This window comes from Falco punctatus (assembly GCF_963210335.1).
Source record: "Falco punctatus genome assembly, chromosome: 6".
Classification (NCBI taxonomy): Eukaryota; Metazoa; Chordata; class Aves; order Falconiformes; family Falconidae; genus Falco; species Falco punctatus.
In genome coordinates, this window is record NC_137585.1 from 65489170 (window position 1) to 65509570 (window position 20401).

The 20401-nt window shown below is 37.4% G+C and overlaps 1 protein-coding gene across 3 annotated transcripts in view; it reads left to right on the forward strand.

Annotated features, from left to right (window-relative positions):
- Positions 1-20401, forward strand: part of LOC308065748 (uncharacterized protein) — a 172084-nt gene that overhangs the window by 12515 nt on the left and 139168 nt on the right. The window contains exons 2-3 of one of the 3 annotated variants that reach the window (XR_013928906.1): positions 1-1094; positions 1199-20401. The exon at positions 1199-20401 is cut by the window's right edge and continues 43297 nt beyond it. Coding sequence is in view for 1 of the 3 variants with exons in the window: in XM_080392053.1 (XP_080248179.1) it covers positions 1-158 (158 nt within the window). In the remaining 2 variants the exon portion in view is untranslated. The other 2 variants (XR_013928907.1, XM_080392053.1) reach the window with 2 other exon arrangements.

Below are 20401 nucleotides of genomic sequence, written 5' to 3' on the forward strand. Positions count from 1 at the left end.
CTCCACACAGATATATCCACCAGCACTTTCCTGAGACAGTCAACCAACAGTGTACAGTGTATTAAGTTGAGGAACATCAGCAGGAAAAGATCTGGTGTTTCTATCTTGAGTGAAAACACTGACACCTTTCATGAAGCACCTGCACACCACACTTACTGGTAAGCTACGTTTGACTAAATGGTGGTACTGGCCTTTTCAATTGCTTCTGTTCTCTTTCTTTTTATTCTGATTTTCTGTAAATGTCATGTAGTGGAGATACAGATTGCAAATAACTATGGGTTGACAAAGATGCTCATTAACATTGTGCAAAGACCCAGACACATAAAAGAGGAGGGTGGCAAGGGGGCAGGAGTCTCCTGGGGAGACTTTTATAAAGTGTTGCCAAAGTTTGCTGGGCTCACCTTTCCAGATCTTCATTGAGATGTTATTTAGTAGAGATAAACAAATGAGTGGAGCTGTAAACCTTGGCAGTATCTCCTAGGCAATTTCACAATAAAAATGCTCTTGTCTTAAAAATGCTTAGGTGTAGCCAGAAAGATGTACCCAGTAGCTGTGCACTTAGGCAAATTTATGTGCACAGGTATCCTATTCCAACCGATTAAGAAGCATTTATAACTCCCTGCTAGATATAAATCGGAAATGTCCCTTTATAAAAGAAAACCGAAATTATTAGATAGCTATACTTAAAATGGCTGCAATCTTTCTGCATCAGTGTTATCACAATAATTTCAAAAATCTAATCTGGAAAGTTTGGGTTTTTTTAAAAAAATAATCTTAAATGCTGAATTTAAGCTGTATTTGATTCCTATCTACCACAAGTTCATAAACACATACCTCACTAAGATGATATGACTAAAGACCAGCAAGTAATTAAATATTTTTGCCAGACTGGTGCTTAGGAACAGAGGGATTCATTATTTTTTTAATGAATTTTCCTAACCTTTGGTTCTGTAGCTGTGATTCCTCTTTATTCCCTAGAGATGATGGCCAAATGGATACAATCGACAGCAGCAGTTTGTTCATTGACCCAAGCGTATGCACAGAAGCAAGTGCTACCAAGAGTTCGATAGATATACAGGTGCTAGGCTATTAAGGTTTCTGCGTGAATAACTGTTCCTGAAAATCAATATGACAGTCATCTCATGTCAAAGGTAGTCAAGCCAGTTTGCAGGTAACGTGACGATTTTCTTTCAAGCAGGTCAGATGCCGTACATAAGAATTTATGATGGAAAGAAGAAAAAGAAATAAACCTATGATTAAACAAACCAGAAGAGGAATTTTGTAGCAACCAGGACACAATCAGTTGTAGACAGAGATCAGCACAAACTTTGTTTCCAAGAAGGAAAAGAGATTTTTAACTCAGTGAACTCAAAGAGGAGAAAAGAAAAAAAAAATTAAAAAATAAAACGTTGGCAACAACTACAGGGTGCAAAGAACCCATTTGGATTTTAAATTGCTAAGATAACCATGCAATGGCATTACATGGAACTTGCCAATGTCTAATTACCATGACCTCAGTCGTCTAAGTGCTGAGTAACTAACTGTAAACCTGCATCTAATCCTTCTTTTCAGTGTTTTAACCCCCTACCCACACAAACAGAAAGGGAATAAAAGACATGACCAGTCAATCAGTGGTGATAACACCCCCATACAAGCAAGCATTGGAGTCGAGAGGAGGATTAAGCACAGGGGAATAACAGGTTTATCAACTAGGGAAACAGCAAAACAGCCAAAGAATGGGTAAGGACATAATAGTAAATATCCTGGGAACAATTCTAAGCAATGCATTCCAGCAAACAAAAACTCACACTGTATTCAATCAATGTTTTTTAAGAAAAGATAGCGTGTCCAGTGGGTAGAGCACTGGTGTCAGAGTGAAATGAGTTGGTGGTATAATGAGTGTTGTTACTTGTCTTTTTCTGTGAATTTGACACAATCTCTTCCTGTTTATCTTTCTAAACATACTTGGAGGCTGAATTTTGTAAAAGATAAATAATTCTTAACTATGTTTCATTTGCCCAGTTGAGGTATCTTTCCAAGAAAGACAGAGCTAATGAGAAAGCTGAAATTAAAGACAGGCTTTGTCTTCATTTCAGTAAATGCCTATGTTGCTAGATCTGCTGGGAACTCTTAAGAAAGTTAGTTCTGGTTTCTGGGATAAAAGGAATTCTAGAAAATACACCCTACACATGAAAGAGAAACATTTCTCAAAGTAGAAATACCCTTATGAATGCAAAAACCTTCAGACAGGCTCCCATCCCTACAGTTCACTGGGAAGTTGTTCAGTGAAGTGACTATTCATTAATAAATTTCTGTGCACAGCCCAGCTTCTTTCAGAAGTGTTGAAAGAAATCTCGATGGGAGATATATTACAGGCCTACAGTAGATGGGAAAGAGACTTGTTCTGGAGTAGTTAATATGCATGACCAGGGCATTTGTGGGGGTGAACAAAGTACAAAATCTCTCTCTGACTGGCTCATATTATGGGTTTAACAGTAGAGTTAAAGCCTGGTGAGTGCTTGGACCTGACTGATGTGAGACAGATCTCTCCCCTGTTTTCATTTCAGTGCAGAGCAGACACCCTTTTGAATTCTCCAGTATTTTAACAGGACAGAAAAAAAATTACATTTCATGCAGTCCTATTTGTCACCTCAGACTCTAAGTGGTTTCTTCTCTTTAATATTACTGTCTTCATAGTTTTCTGCAGGTTTGGAAATGTCAATTATCCCTGCTTTACAGTTCACAGCACCTAACAAATGAAGGGGTAGGTCCAACAAAGTATGCAATCTATACTGATAACTTGAAGGGGTCCAGATTAAAAAATAGAATCCAAGATCAAAATTACACACTTGACTCCGTTGTTTAATGCTGGGTAAGAGCCACACACCTCAGACAGATGATATCCAATAAGGAGCTAAACAGAGCCAGTTAATACAAATATTCATACAAATACAAAAATGAACTTCAGCATTATGTGCAGCAGAAGCATCTCAGTCAGATCACTAGAGAAAACTCTCCATGAACTTGGAATTCAATCTGGAATAGATGTTTCTTACAATGTAGCTGGAGAAAAAAAGACTTAGTCTTGTCTATCTTTTATATATTAATATGTCTCCTGGTTAAAATACTGTTCCCAAAAGAGGCAGGAGCTCATATTCCCCAAGTACTTTTACATTTGATAGATCACCAAATGAATGAGCTAGCTGAGATCACTCCTTACTCCTCCTCTTAAGTCTGCAAGTCTGTTGAGGAGAGGAAAACAAGATGTGGCAGAGGGGCAAAGGAGCAGCATGACTTTGTGTTATAGTCAGATAGAAACGGGGAGTCGTGGTTTGAAATGCCCACTCCCAAGCTGTTTCCATTTTCATCCAGTGGCTCTACAGATTGATTATCAAAAGGCATGAAAAAAATCAGCATTTTTCCTCCCAGATAAATATCTTAATTAGTACACAGAGATCTGCTCTTTTTTTTATCTTCTCTGGCCCCTCAGTTTTGCATTCCTTTCTAAGCAGAGGCACAGAGTATTTTCATGCTCAGAATGCAATATTAAAAGAAAAAGATGATGGAAGCCCGATCTCTGTTTTTAATCTCTGCCTTTAAAAACGAAGCAGCTATAATCACTGCTCATTTTCTGGGACACCCCACACAACCCTCACATGCCCCTTTCCCACCCCCACCCCCACCCCCCTCCCACTCTATCAGCCTAAGTTTGCTATTTTCCTGTTTGTTGTAATGCTATTGAGGAGCTGACAAATCACATGGCCCAATGCCCAAATGCCATTCAGGTACAGTGTGACAGGTCTGTAGCCCAGAGACCTTGAAAATAACCAGGACTAAGGTGTCTGCTTAGTGTTGAAGTCTACAAAGTTTGGGTGATAAATACGTCCACCTGAATCACGTGGTACAAAGCAATATCATTGGGTTTAGACATCCTGTAAGTATTCATGGGAGAAATCTTGGGACAAAGGAAATTGAACCTGAGCTTTAGTTTTCCAGACACGAAAATGAACTCTAGGTCTCTCTTCCCCTTCAGACACAAACTAATAACTACTGTCTAAAAACAAGCTCTTCTTACAGGTCTTGCAGGGTGTTGGAAGTGTCAGGAATCACTGGACGTTCAGAGCACCTTCTTAAATGTATCCTTGTATGCCAGGAAGATGGCAAACAAGACAGCACCATCAGTGAAGTCCCTTAGGATGCCTAGTAAAATACAAGTCTGTTCCAGCTCGTGCTGTAGTTCTTCCCAACCAGACCAGCCAGAAGCAGTCTTAGCAGTCCTGGGTCCTACAAGACATATTGACGGTGCTGCTAAACTGACAGCAAGCATCTAACACCTAACTTTTAATTATTAGCTTCTCAATGATAACCAGAGAGTGAATATTATAGTTGCCTAGGCAGAGGAAAGGCAATGGACATTATAAATCATTTAGTAGAAATGTTATATGCAAAATAAGAAAATGCTGCTGAACAGCATGTAAAGAGCCAAGCTTAAATGGATATTATAAAATTTTGCACAACTGGAATTTGGTCTGTTTTTCCAGTCCATAAAAAAAACCTTGCATCTGTCTCTTGATTTAAAAAAGAATCCATAGTTTGTTGATTACACTAATTACAATGCAGTTGAATTCCTCCTTATTCCTCAGCCACTAGGGACCACACACACATTGCCTTTGGTTCTGTCTGAACAGCATGCTTGACTTCAAATTATGGGCATAGAGAGATTATATTCTGTCATTTTATGCTCTGTGTAAAGAGAATAATGAGTTTTCATTGCATAAGTTCCACAGCATGAAGTCTCCCATTTGAGACAGAGCAATGTACGATGGTGTACGTCTGGCACCAGAAATAAAAATGAAGGCACAGCATTGTGTCAAAAAGAGTGAGGGTACTTGGGAAAAATAACAAATAAAAGAAGGAAAGCAGGCTTGGAGACTGAGGGTAATCTATGGCTAAAGGAAGGGTGGCAGGAGCTTTGAAGGCTTTGGGTAAAGACACACAACATATATGTGAGTGGATGGCTAAAAACTCAAGGTCAATCTTATTTCCCTAGACCCATTTGATGTATCTCATGGCCACTGTAAAATGTAACTGGCACATTCAAAGGCTTAGGAAGGATCCTATGAAAAACTCAGGGTTATTTCTGTTCAGACTAGCTTATTAGCATTAGAGTGTGAGCAGCCTGACTGAGAATCCTTTCACTTTTCTACCCCAAAACCTCTTTTCCTGTTAATTGATCTGTTATCTCATCATGGCTGGAAACTTTGATTCACAGTTCTTATTAATTGCCACATAATGCACTAATAGCCACAGCACAAGGTAGAAGAGGGCTTTGAAAACAGAAAGTGCTGGGCAGAGAACTGAACTTAAGGAGAACTCATGGTAGGAAGAACAGTACTGCTCTCTTGGGAAAACAATCATTTCTATCCCCTTTCAGAACTGTGATGTTTTCTGAATACTGACTGGCCTGAATACTATCTGCTGAGGTCAGTTTTGCCTCCAATGCCTGACTGCCTCTTCATTGACTCATGTTCAATTAATTGTGACATATCTGTTGCACAGGCTTATGGGTAGGGTTCCATGAGTTATCCAGGCTTCACACAGTGAAGCTAAATTCTTCAAAGACTCAACGTGAAACCACAGAAGGAAGTCCTCAGCTTCCCTTCCCGCCCTCCTGAGATTCCTTCCTCATAGTCACAACCAAAAGTCAGAAAACCTTCAGGTTCCTATGTCCTTCCTGGTAGTTGTTCGTGGAGCAGAACGACAGTCCTTTCATTCCACCAACCTAACTGCCTCGCCTTTCTCCCAAAGTTCTTCTCCCAAATTCCCCAAAACTTGTCTGAAAGAACTTTTTATTTACTCCTTGTTGTTGACAGCCTTCTTCCAGCCTCCACTTTCCCACAGTCATTGGTGGGCAGAATTTGACTAACAAAATGTGGAGAGCTAGAGTTAGACATCCACCCCTGAGCTAGTCACTCTGGGATCCCTCCATGATCTGTGGAAAGAAAGACCTGTTCTTAGAGCACAATGCATTTGGAGTCTACGGTGAAATTAATCACATCCTGGAAGTAAGGATCTTTACTTAGGACAGTAATGGTAATCTAGAAGTCTCTCACACCATGTTCATTGTCTAGACTTTGGAGTAAAACGTCCTGGGACCTTTTCCTCATTCCATTCTGGTAATCTTATTAAAACTGAGAGGTCCCAGTTTGCAACACACAACTTTTGTTACACCCATCAGCCATTTTACATGAAATGCCATTGCTCCTTTATCCACCCTGTGTTCAATCAGTTATATATCGATTCACAAGTAAATATAAGTTTACTTGATCTACAAGTTATAAATCACAGCATATAATAAATTTTTCTACCAAGGAGAAATAATACCTAAAGTTTTCTAAATGATAAATACACCTGCTAAGCAGACTCATCCGTGTAAAATGTGATGATGTTGTTCCTTCAGGTAGGAGAGGTGTCCTTGCCTGTTGATAATTTTCTCAGGGTTTGCAATGTGGTCATGATAATCTTGTTGCTTTCTTCCAAGTTTTCTTCTTCAGGTACTCAACCTGTTTCAATCTGAATTTATTGTTCATTGGAACTACAGACTTAATGGCTTGGAAATCTTTTTGCAATGACTTGGCAATGGTTATGAAGTGACTCAGCAGCAAAGCAGGAACAAGCACGCAAGCAGCCTTGGTTCATGGTCTTTCTCGGAGGCTCTCTGCCTGCCTTTAAGTATTTACATGACCATCATCACTCAATCTTTCTTAACAGGAGCATTTTTCATTACTATTATTTTAGAAGTGCCTTGTAATAACTCAGAAGTACTGGAAAAAAATCTGAAATGCATCTTTTTTTCTTTCTTTTATTTTTTTTCCCCTTCACCCAAAATATGTGTTTCCTTCCACTGTGTACAATCTGTTTCTGTGGCAGTGGCTTGAGTTTCCTAGGAAACGGCTGCAGGTCAGACCTTGATTGGTTGTGTTGTCAGCTTGATTGCAGTGTTTCAGGCGGTGGGACCCTTAAGTGCAGCTCTGAAGCAAGTAAACAGGGGGCTATCCAAGTGCTTTGCATTAGTGGTCTGGAAGAAACCACACAGATGGCATTATGGAGGAGCTGGTGACACATGGGGCACTGGTTTCAAGAGAATAGGAGCCAGCAAGGGATTACAAAAAACACCTGAATCAAAGGTGTGGGCAGGATGGATGGGATGGAGGTCTCTGGAGGACCAAAGTTTGGCTGCAGTGAAAACGCCCAGCGAAAGGGCAGCTGACAGTGCTGTGCTGTGGTGCTTTGGACCCCAAGTCCCTGGGACTTGAACAATTTGTTTCATCTTTCACTCTACTGATTCAACTGCAAATTTTCTGAGGCAAATGGATATATTAATACAGTGCTAGAAGGGGAAAAAAAGAAAAAAAGAAAGATGTTTTCCATGGTAGCATACAGGTGCCATTAAATTAAAAGACATTATTAAAGAGAGTAACAGCTTTGTATACTGCATCTTTTTGGGAGGAAAGAAGGGGATTACCTGAAAGGGACATCTCTGATACCACTTTATTTATGGATCAGAGAAAAGTAAAACCACATAGGAAGGAAACAGCAAAAGTGGGAACAGCAGTCCTGAAAGGCTTCCTGAGCTTTGGCTCATTTCCTTTTCCATCTGTCCAAGTACATGCATGTTGAGGAGCTTTCTGTGCTTGTATGTGAACACAGTCATGTACATATATTACTAGTTGAATCCCATATGAAATTTCTAAATCATAATTTCAGAATAATTTCAAAATATCCAGAATGAAGCTAATTTGCCTTGCCTTGCCTTGCCTTGCCTTCCTTCCCACAAAATGAGGTATAATTTTAAACTTCAGCAGAATAATAATGCTGTGTACTTCTGACTCACTCTGCCAAATAAACTTCCACATGGTGATTATGTCATGTTCTGACTCCTTAATGTACTTGATAAATTCTTTGGCAAGCAGACATGGCCAATGCCTAATAGCTAACTGTAATCTATGGATTAAAAAAAAAAAAAAAACAAACCCAAAAAAAAGAGTAAAAGGAAAAGAAAAAGAAAAAATAAAAAAAGTGTTGCTTGTTTTCCATGTGTGCAGTTTCATTTATTTTCTCCCCGATTTGCAAGCAGATCACTTTCTGTTAATTAAGTAAAAAGTACTTAGTGGAATTGATCTGAATTCAGGTCTAAGAGCACTCACTAATTCTGCTGCTCCTTTTAGGAAGCTGGTAGCAAAAAGCATCTATCAAGACAAATTTGTGCAGGCACCACCCATGGTTAGAGTCCCAGTTAAATGCCTGCAGTTTAACAGCTTGCCTGTGTGTCAGCTGAGTGCCAGGGACTGTAAGCATACTTCAGCCTATGGAAAATGCAGGTTAACATAACCCTATATAACCTGCTATGAAATAGGTCCAAAAAAAATATCTCATTTTTCATGATTTTTACAGGCTTGTGCAGAGATTATCTCAGTTGATCTGATACACAGTAACCAGTTAAATTGTGTTTAACAGACACAGCCCATGGTGATGGACGTGTTTCAGCCCACAATGACAGATCAAACCCACCTTAACATTTCATTAGTTAAACAGAGAAGGGAGGAAGGGAAGCAAGACAGGGAGATGAGGGCACCCATCTGCTGTCAGACAGAAAAGAAGCAACAAGTTTGAAGGAGGAACAAAACCTCTTGGTTTCTTCAATAGTGCCCTCCGCAGTTAACAGTGATGCTCTTTTAATAATGTATCACTCTTTTCCAAGCAAATGTACAGCTCTCATTAGAGATAATCCTCCATGCTCCCTCATCTTCCATTTCCCAGCTTTGCACAGATAACATTAGTTACCTTCCTTTTATTGCATTGTTCCATTTTGTGTACTCAAAGAAGTATCTGCATTGCAATAATATATGTATGTCAAATGGGATTAAGAAGGGAATTGAATGAATCAGAGTTGCATGGTAAATAATCAAGGAAATTTTGAACAGGAAAATGCATCACCATAATTATGCAGGTAACACCAATTGATGCTTTTTATTGAAACTTTCTTAATTGTTAATGTAGATAGATTAAATGACACAAAGATGTATATTTTTCCTCAAAAATATCCTTCTCTGGAAGAGAAGTACATATTCCAGGCAATGCATTTACTAGCATCCTTTCTATGGTACATAGAGGGAGCTGTTGGCATAGGTTTATTAGAGCAATCACAGTGAAAATTTTCCATTGTTACCAAACCCTTTATAAGATTTCATTATTACTTTAACTGGAAAAATCTTACCCTCATCAATATATGAATAAAAACAATCTCATGAGTTTTAGGCACATAAGGAAAATATGAACTGTAATACAATATTCTGCCTTTTGCTGGACACTATGTTCAGTAGCGTACGAACTCCAATACACAAAAGTTTTTTGGTCCAGTAATATAAAAATATGGAATATTAGCTTCAAAATTTATAAAGTATATAAAAACGTATCAGATAACTGAGATAACTGTACACATTTCATGGTCTATGTACATGAGACTCTTTTCCATTTTTGCTAATACTGCAGGACAGCCTGAAAGCTAGGAGCTGGGATTTTTGTCCTCAGCAGAGTACAGGGAGAATAGTGACCCTGCCTCTCACTCTGTTGACCTTCAGGGATATTTTTCGTGCTGCTGAAACAAGGGGCAGGCAAATATTTTAAGGGGAGTCTCTTGTAGGAAAGGCTTAGATGCTGTTAATTACCATTGTAAAGGCAACAGGGCTCTTACTCTACAGTTCTTTTTCTCCTAATATTGGCACCTAGAATTCTCACTAGTTTGCCCTCAAGATCAGTATAAACAAAGTTTATAAAAACAGGTGAACAAATGTACGGTATATGTGTGACAGCCACAGCAGCTGTGTTTAAAACTAGTTAAGGAAGGATCAGTTAAAGCAAGAATATTTTTTAATAATGAAAAATAAAAATTAATCCACCTTTTTTTAACAAAAAAAAAAACCCAACACCTACAGAATGTTTTGTTAACCTTTACACTCATCAGGTTTCATTGCTAAAATTCTCTAGATTTCCAAATTCCATGTGGCACTTGTGCTGACAACCTTAAATCATGACTATTCCCTCTGCAGTCCTAGTTCAGAAACCTCTAAACAGGAAGTTCTGGAAATGATAAAAGAGATATTAATTCCCAAGAGATGCCTGGCAAAACTATTCAAAGTGCAAGTAAACCCTGATATTTTTAGCCAGATCAACACTGAGACTCTTATGGCTTATATCAGAGCTGGACATCACAAAGGAATAACATTTCTACATTTTGTGAGATAGTCTTAGACTTTAGGAGCATCTTAAGCACTGAATATGTTTTGCACAATTCATAGATTGAAAATGCTGCACTATAAAAATAGGGTTACTTAATTTAACAGCAAGCACACAGATGTTAAATTGTATGTACATGGTCACATACCTGTTTTTCATCTGACTTGTGGGTGGATTCCATTTGGAATTGAGCTAAAAGAAAGTTATTTACAATGCCCAGTCTGTGCCCGACCTCCTCCTCATTTCAATCAGTGAGCGGTTCAGCTGCCTTTGCTATAAGCAAGAAGGACCCCTTCGTTTCAGCTTACATGTAAGTAAGAATTTATTTACTGCTCAGTGCTATGCTGAACAAGTGCAGTAGACATCTATCTTGATGGCTGGAATAAAAAAGGCTACTGAATGATTTGTCTCTATCTCAAAATTTATATATTTATATATATATATACTTAAAATTCTTGAATTAATTTTTTTAATTAAAAAACCCCCTTAAAATACTTAAAAATTGCATTTCTTACTTGAGGCCTTAATGCAGCATGGTAGTCAAGCAGAAGTTAACTTCAATGCATGCACATTCCCCGTGATTTAAATAAGATATCTATATATTTAAAGATAGCTTCACACTTCTTGAATAGCGATATAAGCAGTTGCCTAGATTTCTGCTTAACAAGTGCACAATATCCGAAGAACCCGTTTATTTATTCAGCAATTTGTTTTTTAGCCCAAGTGTTTTAAAAGCATCAAAATTGGTGGATTTTTTTTTTTTTTTTTTCATTTATAATACGGTATTTGAAACCACGGTTCCTCTAGACCAATTTGTGAAGGAGCAGAAGGGGACATTTGAGTTAGCATAGATGTACTGAAAAATAAAATATGGAAATTTTTGTAATTCAGCCATTTCATGTTTGGAAGAAAACGAAAAGCTAATCTTAACTAAAGTGCTTTCGTTTCAGTTCATGACACTAACAGCTGCTGTAATTGTAGTGTTGAGGCACAGAAGTTCTGTATTGTGAAAAATATATACTAAACTGCTTCTAAGTACCTCAGAATATCTTTCTGTTGGGTTTCTTTACCTTCTGCCAGAAAACTTTTATAGTCACAGTGCATTTATTCTTCATTGAACAGTCTTCTCCATAGCAATAAATCATAAAAATGCGTAAGTACTTTGTGTGAGAAAAGTCAACACTGACAGCCCATGCAAATCCTGAGTTGTCCATAAAAAGACCATGAGATGAGTCTGAGAGAGGGCACCTGAAGTGTTTCAAAGCACTTATGATCAGTCTGCTCCCTCCTGGGCTAGGACAGGAACAGGTGATGATTAATAACAAACATCACATATTATCTAGGAGAATGGGATTGGACTGGGACTGTGGGATATCTGTGGATGAGACAGCAAGTCTGGTTGGTGGATATTCAGGACACTGGTAGCTGGTAGGTGGCATTGGAGACTGCCTTTCTGTTAGCTTTTCTATAGTCTTTGTCAAATAAAGGGAACTAAGAAGCTGATGGTGGTTTATGAGATGTTTGGACGCAAGTGGAACAGTTGAGAGCTATGGCTACCACTCATCCTGACCATTTTCTTTGAAATTTACTCTAAGTACATTGTTTCCTCTTCTATTCCCAGAACCATACTTTCCCATGGTTCCTGTTTTATTTAATCATAAATATAGATTGTAAATTTTATAAAGCTAGAGATTATCTCTATCCTCTGGAATTCTGGGTCATGGTTTCAAATTCTGACCTTTATTTTCCTCCCTACTACTATTGGGGAAGAGCTCTTTGGGATGGGAGAGCTCAGTTTCTCAGTACTGTTTCTGGCTTCTTGTTCTTAGTGAACAGGAAACTACTGGTATTGAAAGTGTATTTCAGCAAAAAGAATAAAAAAATCCACAAGAGAATGTGATTTTTTGAGATTACTTGTAAATTAACCTAGATTATAGATAAATTTGCTGACCAAAAATGCTACACAGACAGTCATTTTTACTACTTTTGGAGACTTTTGTTACAGAAACATAGGTATATAGTAAATCCATGTGTCCAAGTCCAGTAGTATGCATAGAAATAGTGGGGAAAAAAAAATCCTGGAGGTGTTTTGTTTGAATGAGGCAAGAGCTGTAACTATATACTATGCAGAATCTTTACCTTGAAGTGTCCAGTCATACTTCCAATAAGTGGTTGAAACCTAAAAAGGATGATTTATCATTTGAAGAAGAGGGAAATTAGACCATACAGAAGTGACTCAAAGCAGAATTTAGACCACTGTGTTCCACAATACATATGTTACAAGTAAGAGCTCCTGGTATAACTAGATTGGATGGGTTCCCCATTTGTAAGATTCCTTAAGTTTTGCATTCTGTCAGGGTGAAAATAAACCTTTGCAAATGCTTTTTCATTTATGTATTTTCAAGTGGAAGTTTTTGCTTTTCTTAGACTGTTTCTGGGGGGGTTGTTGGGGGTTTTTTTGCTTATGTGGTTTTTTGTTGTTTTTTCTGTTGTTTTTCTTTTCTGTTGTTTTGGGGGTTTTTGTTGTTGTTGTTTTTTGTTTTGGTTTTTTTTTTGGGGGGGCGGGGAGGGGGGTAGTGAAAATAATAATGAAAACCAACCAAGCACTGCTCACCACTAACTCCACTTGATGCAGACCAGGGACTTGAACTTAAAACTCTTCCCCACCTCTGAAATCATTAGAATATTGAGAAAATTTGGCTAAGTCTTACTCATTATCTTCCATTGGAACACTTTCACCCTGAATGAATAGTACAATCACCTTTCTGGTAGATAGCTAAAGCAGTTAGACCAAAAAAAAGTAAAAAGAAAGTAAAATTGATGGTTTGGATAGCACATGAAAAGGTTTTCCTTTTTCATAAAACCTCTGTCAAAGATGTGTGATTGGTAAGTAAATAAGAGCGGAAATGCAGATTGCTATGATGTTAAATTAATTCTTTGACATGCTATCCTGACGAGGAAGTTCAAAGAGACACAAGACATGGCTATGCAAAGGGGAAAGAAAAAAAAAATTCTTTCTGAATGCACATTGGAAATTCCTATAGTTTATCCCCTTGGATGTTTTATTGTGGAGTCCATGAATGTAAGTCCAGTTCTGCCCAATCAACAGCACCAGCTCATCAAGCAATATAAATGACTAGGTTTGTGGTTCCCAACTAAGCGCCTGGTTTAGATTACGCTTATTTAAATTAATATGCCAATTTTAAAATAGGTTTTATCATGTTGGTGAAGTCTTCTTTCTTCAATCACCCATTTATAATCGTGTATGATTTTATAGAAAAGCATTCATTTTTGGATTATCTTTTGAGGCATACGCTTCAGAGAGAGCACAGATGGTCCAATAAAGGGTACTTCTGTACTACTCCCATAGTGAAGGAACTTAATCGCTTAGACAGAATTTAATGAAGACTCACAACAATTTGATGCTATCCCAAAACCAGGAAAAAAAGAGTAAAACAAACCAGTCATCTGGAATAGATGTTGCTTCAGTGTTCTTGAATTTCAAGAAAGTTTGAATCCTGAATCAAAGCTAAATAATCAGGACACTATTTCATTTGAATCAAGATGGATACTGAAAAGGGGTCTGGGATAGGATTCAGGATTCATACTTTAATCTAATACTTCTGCTCTTGTAGTGACTGTTCTTGGTAACAGTAATAGCTATAACACATCCATAACACAATTTTTGTCACTTTTTCTCTGTGCTACACTGAAAGTCACCTTAAAAATTCAAATAATTTCTACTTATTTGTTAAAAATCTATAGCTACTTTAATCATCTTAGCTGAGGGCTATGTAACCTTTGACCATATTGTCACAATATCTCACATCATAGGGAAGTTAGTTTTCCCCAATTTTGCACTTAGAGGAATAAGAAAGAGACATGAAAAAATCTTACTAGCATCAATGGTGAGAAGGAGTCCAAGCACTTTTAAATATTTAGTATCTTGCTATTCTTTTTTCAGTGGGTTATCCAGAGCCACTAATAAGGAGCTTAGTCTGATCATCAGATATTCAACTTTTAAACAGTTAGATTAATATGAAAATGTTAGTTGGAAAATGTAGTTGGTTTTGCAGTTGTAAAGAGGATGGAGTTTATTTTAAGCAAACTAGAGGCATGTGAAACATAGACAGGTTCTCTAAGAGGGTTGTGTAGGTTCCTTCAGAAGACTGTACAGGGAGACTGGCCGCTCAAGAGTATAATTCATCCTGTCTGTCTTGAACATTGTTGTAAGATGGCACGAATCATCACTGTCCGTTGACCAGAACAGGAATGTATCTTGTATTAAACATTATTGTACAAATAAAGTTAGACGAGGTGAAAGCAGCCCCTAATAACAACAAGGGCTTTCAAATGAAGTTTCACTAACTGTTTTTCTAACACCAACCTTCCATAAATTCATTACCAACTTCAAGACACAGAAGAACCGAGCTAATAGAACTGAAACCTTTACAAGGGTCGACAGCTTGGCTGCCTTTTCTCCTACCATCTTTTAGACTATGTCAGCAAAAAACAAGGTTTACAATAAACTTTGACACTAAAGCCTAAGACTCATTGAACTTCTTAGTTGGGCCCTGCCAACATTTTTACTTGAGCTCGAATGCTTGTCAAACTTCTGAGTATAAGATTGCTTCACATGACTTGTCCTTCAGCTTTGTCTCGCCCAACAATGTGGTGGTAATTTGTTCAGAAATGCAAGTTCCAAGGTAAGGGAATCCTACAAGAAATAATCCCAGTCTCTCCTTTCTGGCCCACTGACATTTGAGTTGTGTTTTCTTCATTTTCTCTCTCTACAATCCCAAAAGTTGTGACTTTCCAGGAAGGAGATCAAAGCACTGCTTGGACTACTTCCTAGAAACAGTCTTCTTCACATGCAATGCAGCATAGTCATTATAAAGGTGTTACTCATTTTTCATATTTTTACTAATTGTGCATCATTCTCAAGATACATCTTATGTACCAATATGTCCCTGCAGATTATCCTTAGTGTTCCACAAAATCCCCATCACTCCTGTTTTGTAATTTCAGAGGATAATTGTGCTATAGTGCAAAAACTTCTCTCTCTGTACAGTGTCTTCTGTATCTGTGAAGTTATAGCAGGAATCCACCACCTCTTTAAAAGGTAGGAAGTTCTAAATGTTAACTCATATAACAATATATTTCCAGGGAAATATATTAATATGTCTATTAATGATCTTTCCATTGAATGATTTTAAATGTTGTCAAGGTAAGTTAACATCCCAGTCTTTGGCTTGTTGCATTAATTTCCTATCATATGAAGAGAGCAGAACTTACAATTCTACTCCTGATTTTTTTTTTTTTTTTTTTAAGCAGAAGTCCCAGGTGTTTCATTTTTAAAAGATGTTACAGCAATAAAAATGTTATTAAAGTGTCTTCATTCATGCTGTTATAGTGGAGGTTGTGTCAGCATTTCCATTACAAGCTCATCTTTTCCAGAGAAAATGCTCTGGTCCATTGGGTAAATAACACGTTTTACTATGACATACAACCAGGAAAGCTAGAAATATTCAAGGATAAGATTGTTTAGGATCCTTTCTTAATTCTGTACAGTATATATATTGTGTTGTACTTTTTCTCCATGAATGAATAAACCAAGTACTGCCTGCCAATGATCACAAATTTCCTTGTAGCACAAACTGTGTCAGCATTATTGCTACTTAGACTTTTTTTTATTTTAAATTAAGATCTGGAGAAAACATATTTCTCATTACTAACATGCACACTTACTGTTAGGATAATGCTTTGAAACTTCAGCTAACCCTTAGAAGTGTTGTGGAAATGGAGGCTTGGTGGGGCCCTGAAAGACAGGTTAAAAGCAAACTTTTTGGTGGTCATTTTTGGGTTTGGGTTCTCAGCACTGCAGAAGTAAGGTCCCAGATGTCCCGGGGTTTGTTTTGCATTATGGAAGTACTCCAGATCATAGGTGACTTCTAGTACTCCTGTCTTATGTGACATGATAGGGGCTGCAGAAGGAATGGTGCAAGAAGGAATCAGAAATCAAGAGATCCCCCCTCCCAAGTTTCCGCTGAACAGGATACGCATCTGCCTGTTCATTTATTAGCTAAGCCTGCTTTCTTTAGAGGCAGCTTACAGACCTTTCAGATTCAGTTTGTACATTTTCACTCACCCATTGGTATTCCTGGACAGCAGCCCCACTGTTAATGACACCACATCTGTTAAACCACATTCTGAGCTCTGTCCCTGCTCTGGGGGTGTAATCCTGCAGTTCAATGATCTTTTGGGCTTTTAGAGTGACTCTGTGGTATCTCCACTCTCTTTCTGCCTCATCTGACCTTGTAAAAGGTTAGGTTTTGTTACAGCAGCTTGAAAAAATAGGTGGTTTGAATTTCATGCCTGAACTCTTCCCTCAATATTTATTCTTAAAGAACTAACACTGTCATTAACACGAGGGATGGGTGATCTCTGAGCTTAATCTCACTTAGTAGAGGAGGCCAACATCTTCATAGCCCCAGACCTCATGTTTTTTTTTAGTTTGTTTTTGGGTTTTTTGGGTTTTTTTAGTTTGTTTGTTTGTTTTGTTTTATTAATCCCTGAATCCTTTAAGGTCAACTATTTTATTGCAGTCAGGTTTGTTGTAGAAATACTTAGAAGTTACTTCTGGATTTGGGGATTCAGGTGTGCCAGAAGCTGTACAAATGTACAGGAGGAAATTTTTTTTGGAAATTTTTTTCTTATCTGCCTTAGATAATTAAAAAGTTGAGAAAGATTTTCAGTGGATGAGATAGAGTAGAAAAGTGGAAAAGAATATTTTCACTGTCTTTTGCCCATGAGGAAAGGTCATATTAAATAATATACCTTAAGCCACACTGAAAATCACTAATAGAGCCAAAAATTATGCCCGTGACCTTCCTGTAGTCAAGTCTTGTCTTAACCCAAAATTTCTTATATTTAGAAAGTAAGAATTCACAAATACTGATATTGGTTTGGCTCACTTGAACTCTTACGCCTACCAACAAATTGTGTCTTCTTTATTTTTGCACTATTTGCAATTGTTCAAGACATGTTTTGTAGGATCATAGTTCATCTGCTGTACTGATTAAAAACTGTCCTTTGTTTAATTAAGTATTTAATACCAAGTTATGTGATTAGGTGCAGCTATTTCTTTCTCATTTCTTGTAACTTTTGCGAATGGATAACTCCTCTGTTTCAGGACACAAATCATTGTTTTCTTGTTCCAAATTAAGCTGAAGTCCTGTCCTAAGCATAACATTGCTACATGTTTTTTTTTCTTGTCCAACATGAGAGTGGGGTGAATCATCTGCTGGGAGTATCTGTCTCTCCCTCTCTCTTAAATCAGGGAGGGAATTTTGTTGAAGAGCTAAACTAGAGACCTCAGTTTCGGATGGCTGCAATTCAGAGTCCCCCATTTCTTTCTGTCTGTCTTTCTGTAACTACTTGATCTAGTTTTGTTACAATAATGTGTTGACATTTAAGTTCTCATCACATTTCTCTTATGCTGTGGATCGTTCATTTTCCTCATATGACATATCTTTGCCACTCTCTCTCATTGCTAATAAATGGCCAAAGGAGTCAATCTTTTTCCAGAGGTTCACAGATGCTTGGAGGAAGATTCTTCTGTCTCTAGCTAAGTTAATTTTGAAGTGCTTAAAAGCAAAAGGTCCAAAGAAAACTATTCATGGCTTAAGTATGAGTTGTTCTGAGCATTTTTCCCAAAACCCACTTTTCTGGAAAGAAGCATTTTTGGCATTGATGGTCCTTCTAAAGAGAAAGCTAATGATTTTCTTCTGAGCATAATATGCGGATAATTAAGATAATGTTTTTAGCAATCTGAAGTGTTTAACTCCCTTTGTACAATACAAATATTTTTGCACCCTTCATATATTTAATTTAACTATGCAACAAAACAGTAGAAAGAAATATGATGGTTTGCATAATTACACAGTTAATATATATATTTTTGAATGTCATTATATATTTTTAATGTAATTTTTCAGTCTTTCACTTGGGGATTTTCTCCATAACTGGGCAATTTAAGTGTGTCTTTTTTTCTTTTTCTTCTTGCTGTATTAGATGTTTGTGTCTAAACATGAAGCATTTTCTTTCAGTTTGTATATGTGTACAGAAACAGTGAGGCACAGAAAAATATGCATAGCTGCATATGTCGTGTTTAATATGCATGCATATGCATTTGTATTTGAACATACACAAGTGTATTTGCACATAAAAATGAGAAGGGAAATGTGTTCATAAAGAAGCATTTAATAAACTGTTGGACCTTGGAAACATAATCATATAAAGCATTCACTTATTTTGAAATTACATTGGAGAGTGGTTGTTAATAACTCTTTGATAAATTGAGGAAAGGTTTGGTAGGATGAAGGTAGAGGAGATATTTATTCTGATGAGTTTCTGAAGGCTGGTGGAAAACAAAGAATTTGGGGCAGCTGTGTCACTCTTCTGATGTTATTTAGAAAGAATTGCAGGGAACAATGCTGAGTTTAGGGTGTATTATACCATTGAAAGAGAAGAAAAATAACAGGAACCACTCCAACTGAAAATACTGCTTTTATCTCTCCAATGTTTTCCTCCTGATCCAGGTGCACCCCACGCACCTTAGAGCACTGTGGTTGCTGACTGCTGTTTGTGAGAAGCTGATACAGGGCAAATCTGACTTGGCAGCTGTGCAAGGGCTAATGTGCATCACTCAGCTGCAAGTATTCAGCTACAGAAAGGATGGACATTTCTGCACTCGGGTTACAGTTATTGTTTTAGGGACAGGAGTCTGGGGTCTCAGCTTTTCTTCATGCAATGGAGAGAAACGTTGAGAAACTGCTACACAAAGCATTAGTAAAAATGCTTGAATACCAGCCGTTCTGCTGTTGTACCGAAAACCTGCAGTAGAGTATAAAAATCAGTGATGATGTTTCCACCCACACATTCTAAAAGAACAATATTTGGGCTCTTTTTTTGTGTTTTGTGTACATTGTCTGCAGACTTTTCCTTACAAACTTTCTAAAACCTGATTGTCTTGAAGGTATTAAACTCTTTGGTTGCTCTCTATTTCTTTCTCAAAAACTAGCCAACACTCTCCACTGAGAAGCTGAACAGAAATTATTTTCTATTTGTGAAATTCTGTTTAGAGAACTGTTCCAACAGTGACAAAACTCTTGCTTTGAAGTCCTCTGAGCAGTCAGACTTTTACCATTAATGCACACAAAGCAGCATTCCCGTGGATTTCAGTGTCCACTGGAAGCATATGAAGGGAATTTCATGCACTCATATTCCTCTGAGTGCTTTTGCCATTAAAGTGACAAGGTTAAAATTAAATATTTTTAAATAAAAATTTTGCCTTTCTGAGCAAAGATGAAGATGATACTCCAACCATTCACATGAAGACTGTCTCAGAAGGGAGAGTTTTGTGCCTGTCAGATAGTGGCTTACATATAACTTGTTGAAATTTAAGAGCATTTTAGATCTTGTAGATAGACTGGATTTAGAAACAGTTGAGAAATAGAGAGTAATTTTAATGTAATTTTATCATTGTGATTTAATCTTTGCACCAGAATATTAAAGTTGAACTCAGCATGATTTCTTCAGAATTTATATAATGTTCAGTACTTTCCACTTACACAACTCAATTTATCCATTGCTCTCTGTGTACCGTCTGCAGAGGAAAAGGGATCATTATCCCCATTTCACAAACAGGTGATGTCTGAAAGCATCCAAAGAATTGATTTCTCCCACATTCACACAGAAAGATGTCAGCTAAGGATGAGAATGGAAACATTGGTCCCTTAATCTGTACATGCTTCAAATAGACAATCACAGGTCTGTATAAACATCCGAGGCTACTTAGATTTAAAATTATTAACCCTCCTGCTGCAGTTCCTTTACCAACAAGTAATATACACAGTGTTCAACTCGAAACTGCGGAGCATGACAGTCAATGTGTTGCTATAATACTTGTTGTTATGAATTAATTAGCTGATTTGCATTTATATAGCACACTTCATGCAGAAGCAACACATGGCATTATACACTTAAACTACATTACAATTAAACAGAACTTCTGCTAGAGAAGTCAAGATGAGGCATCAAAAAA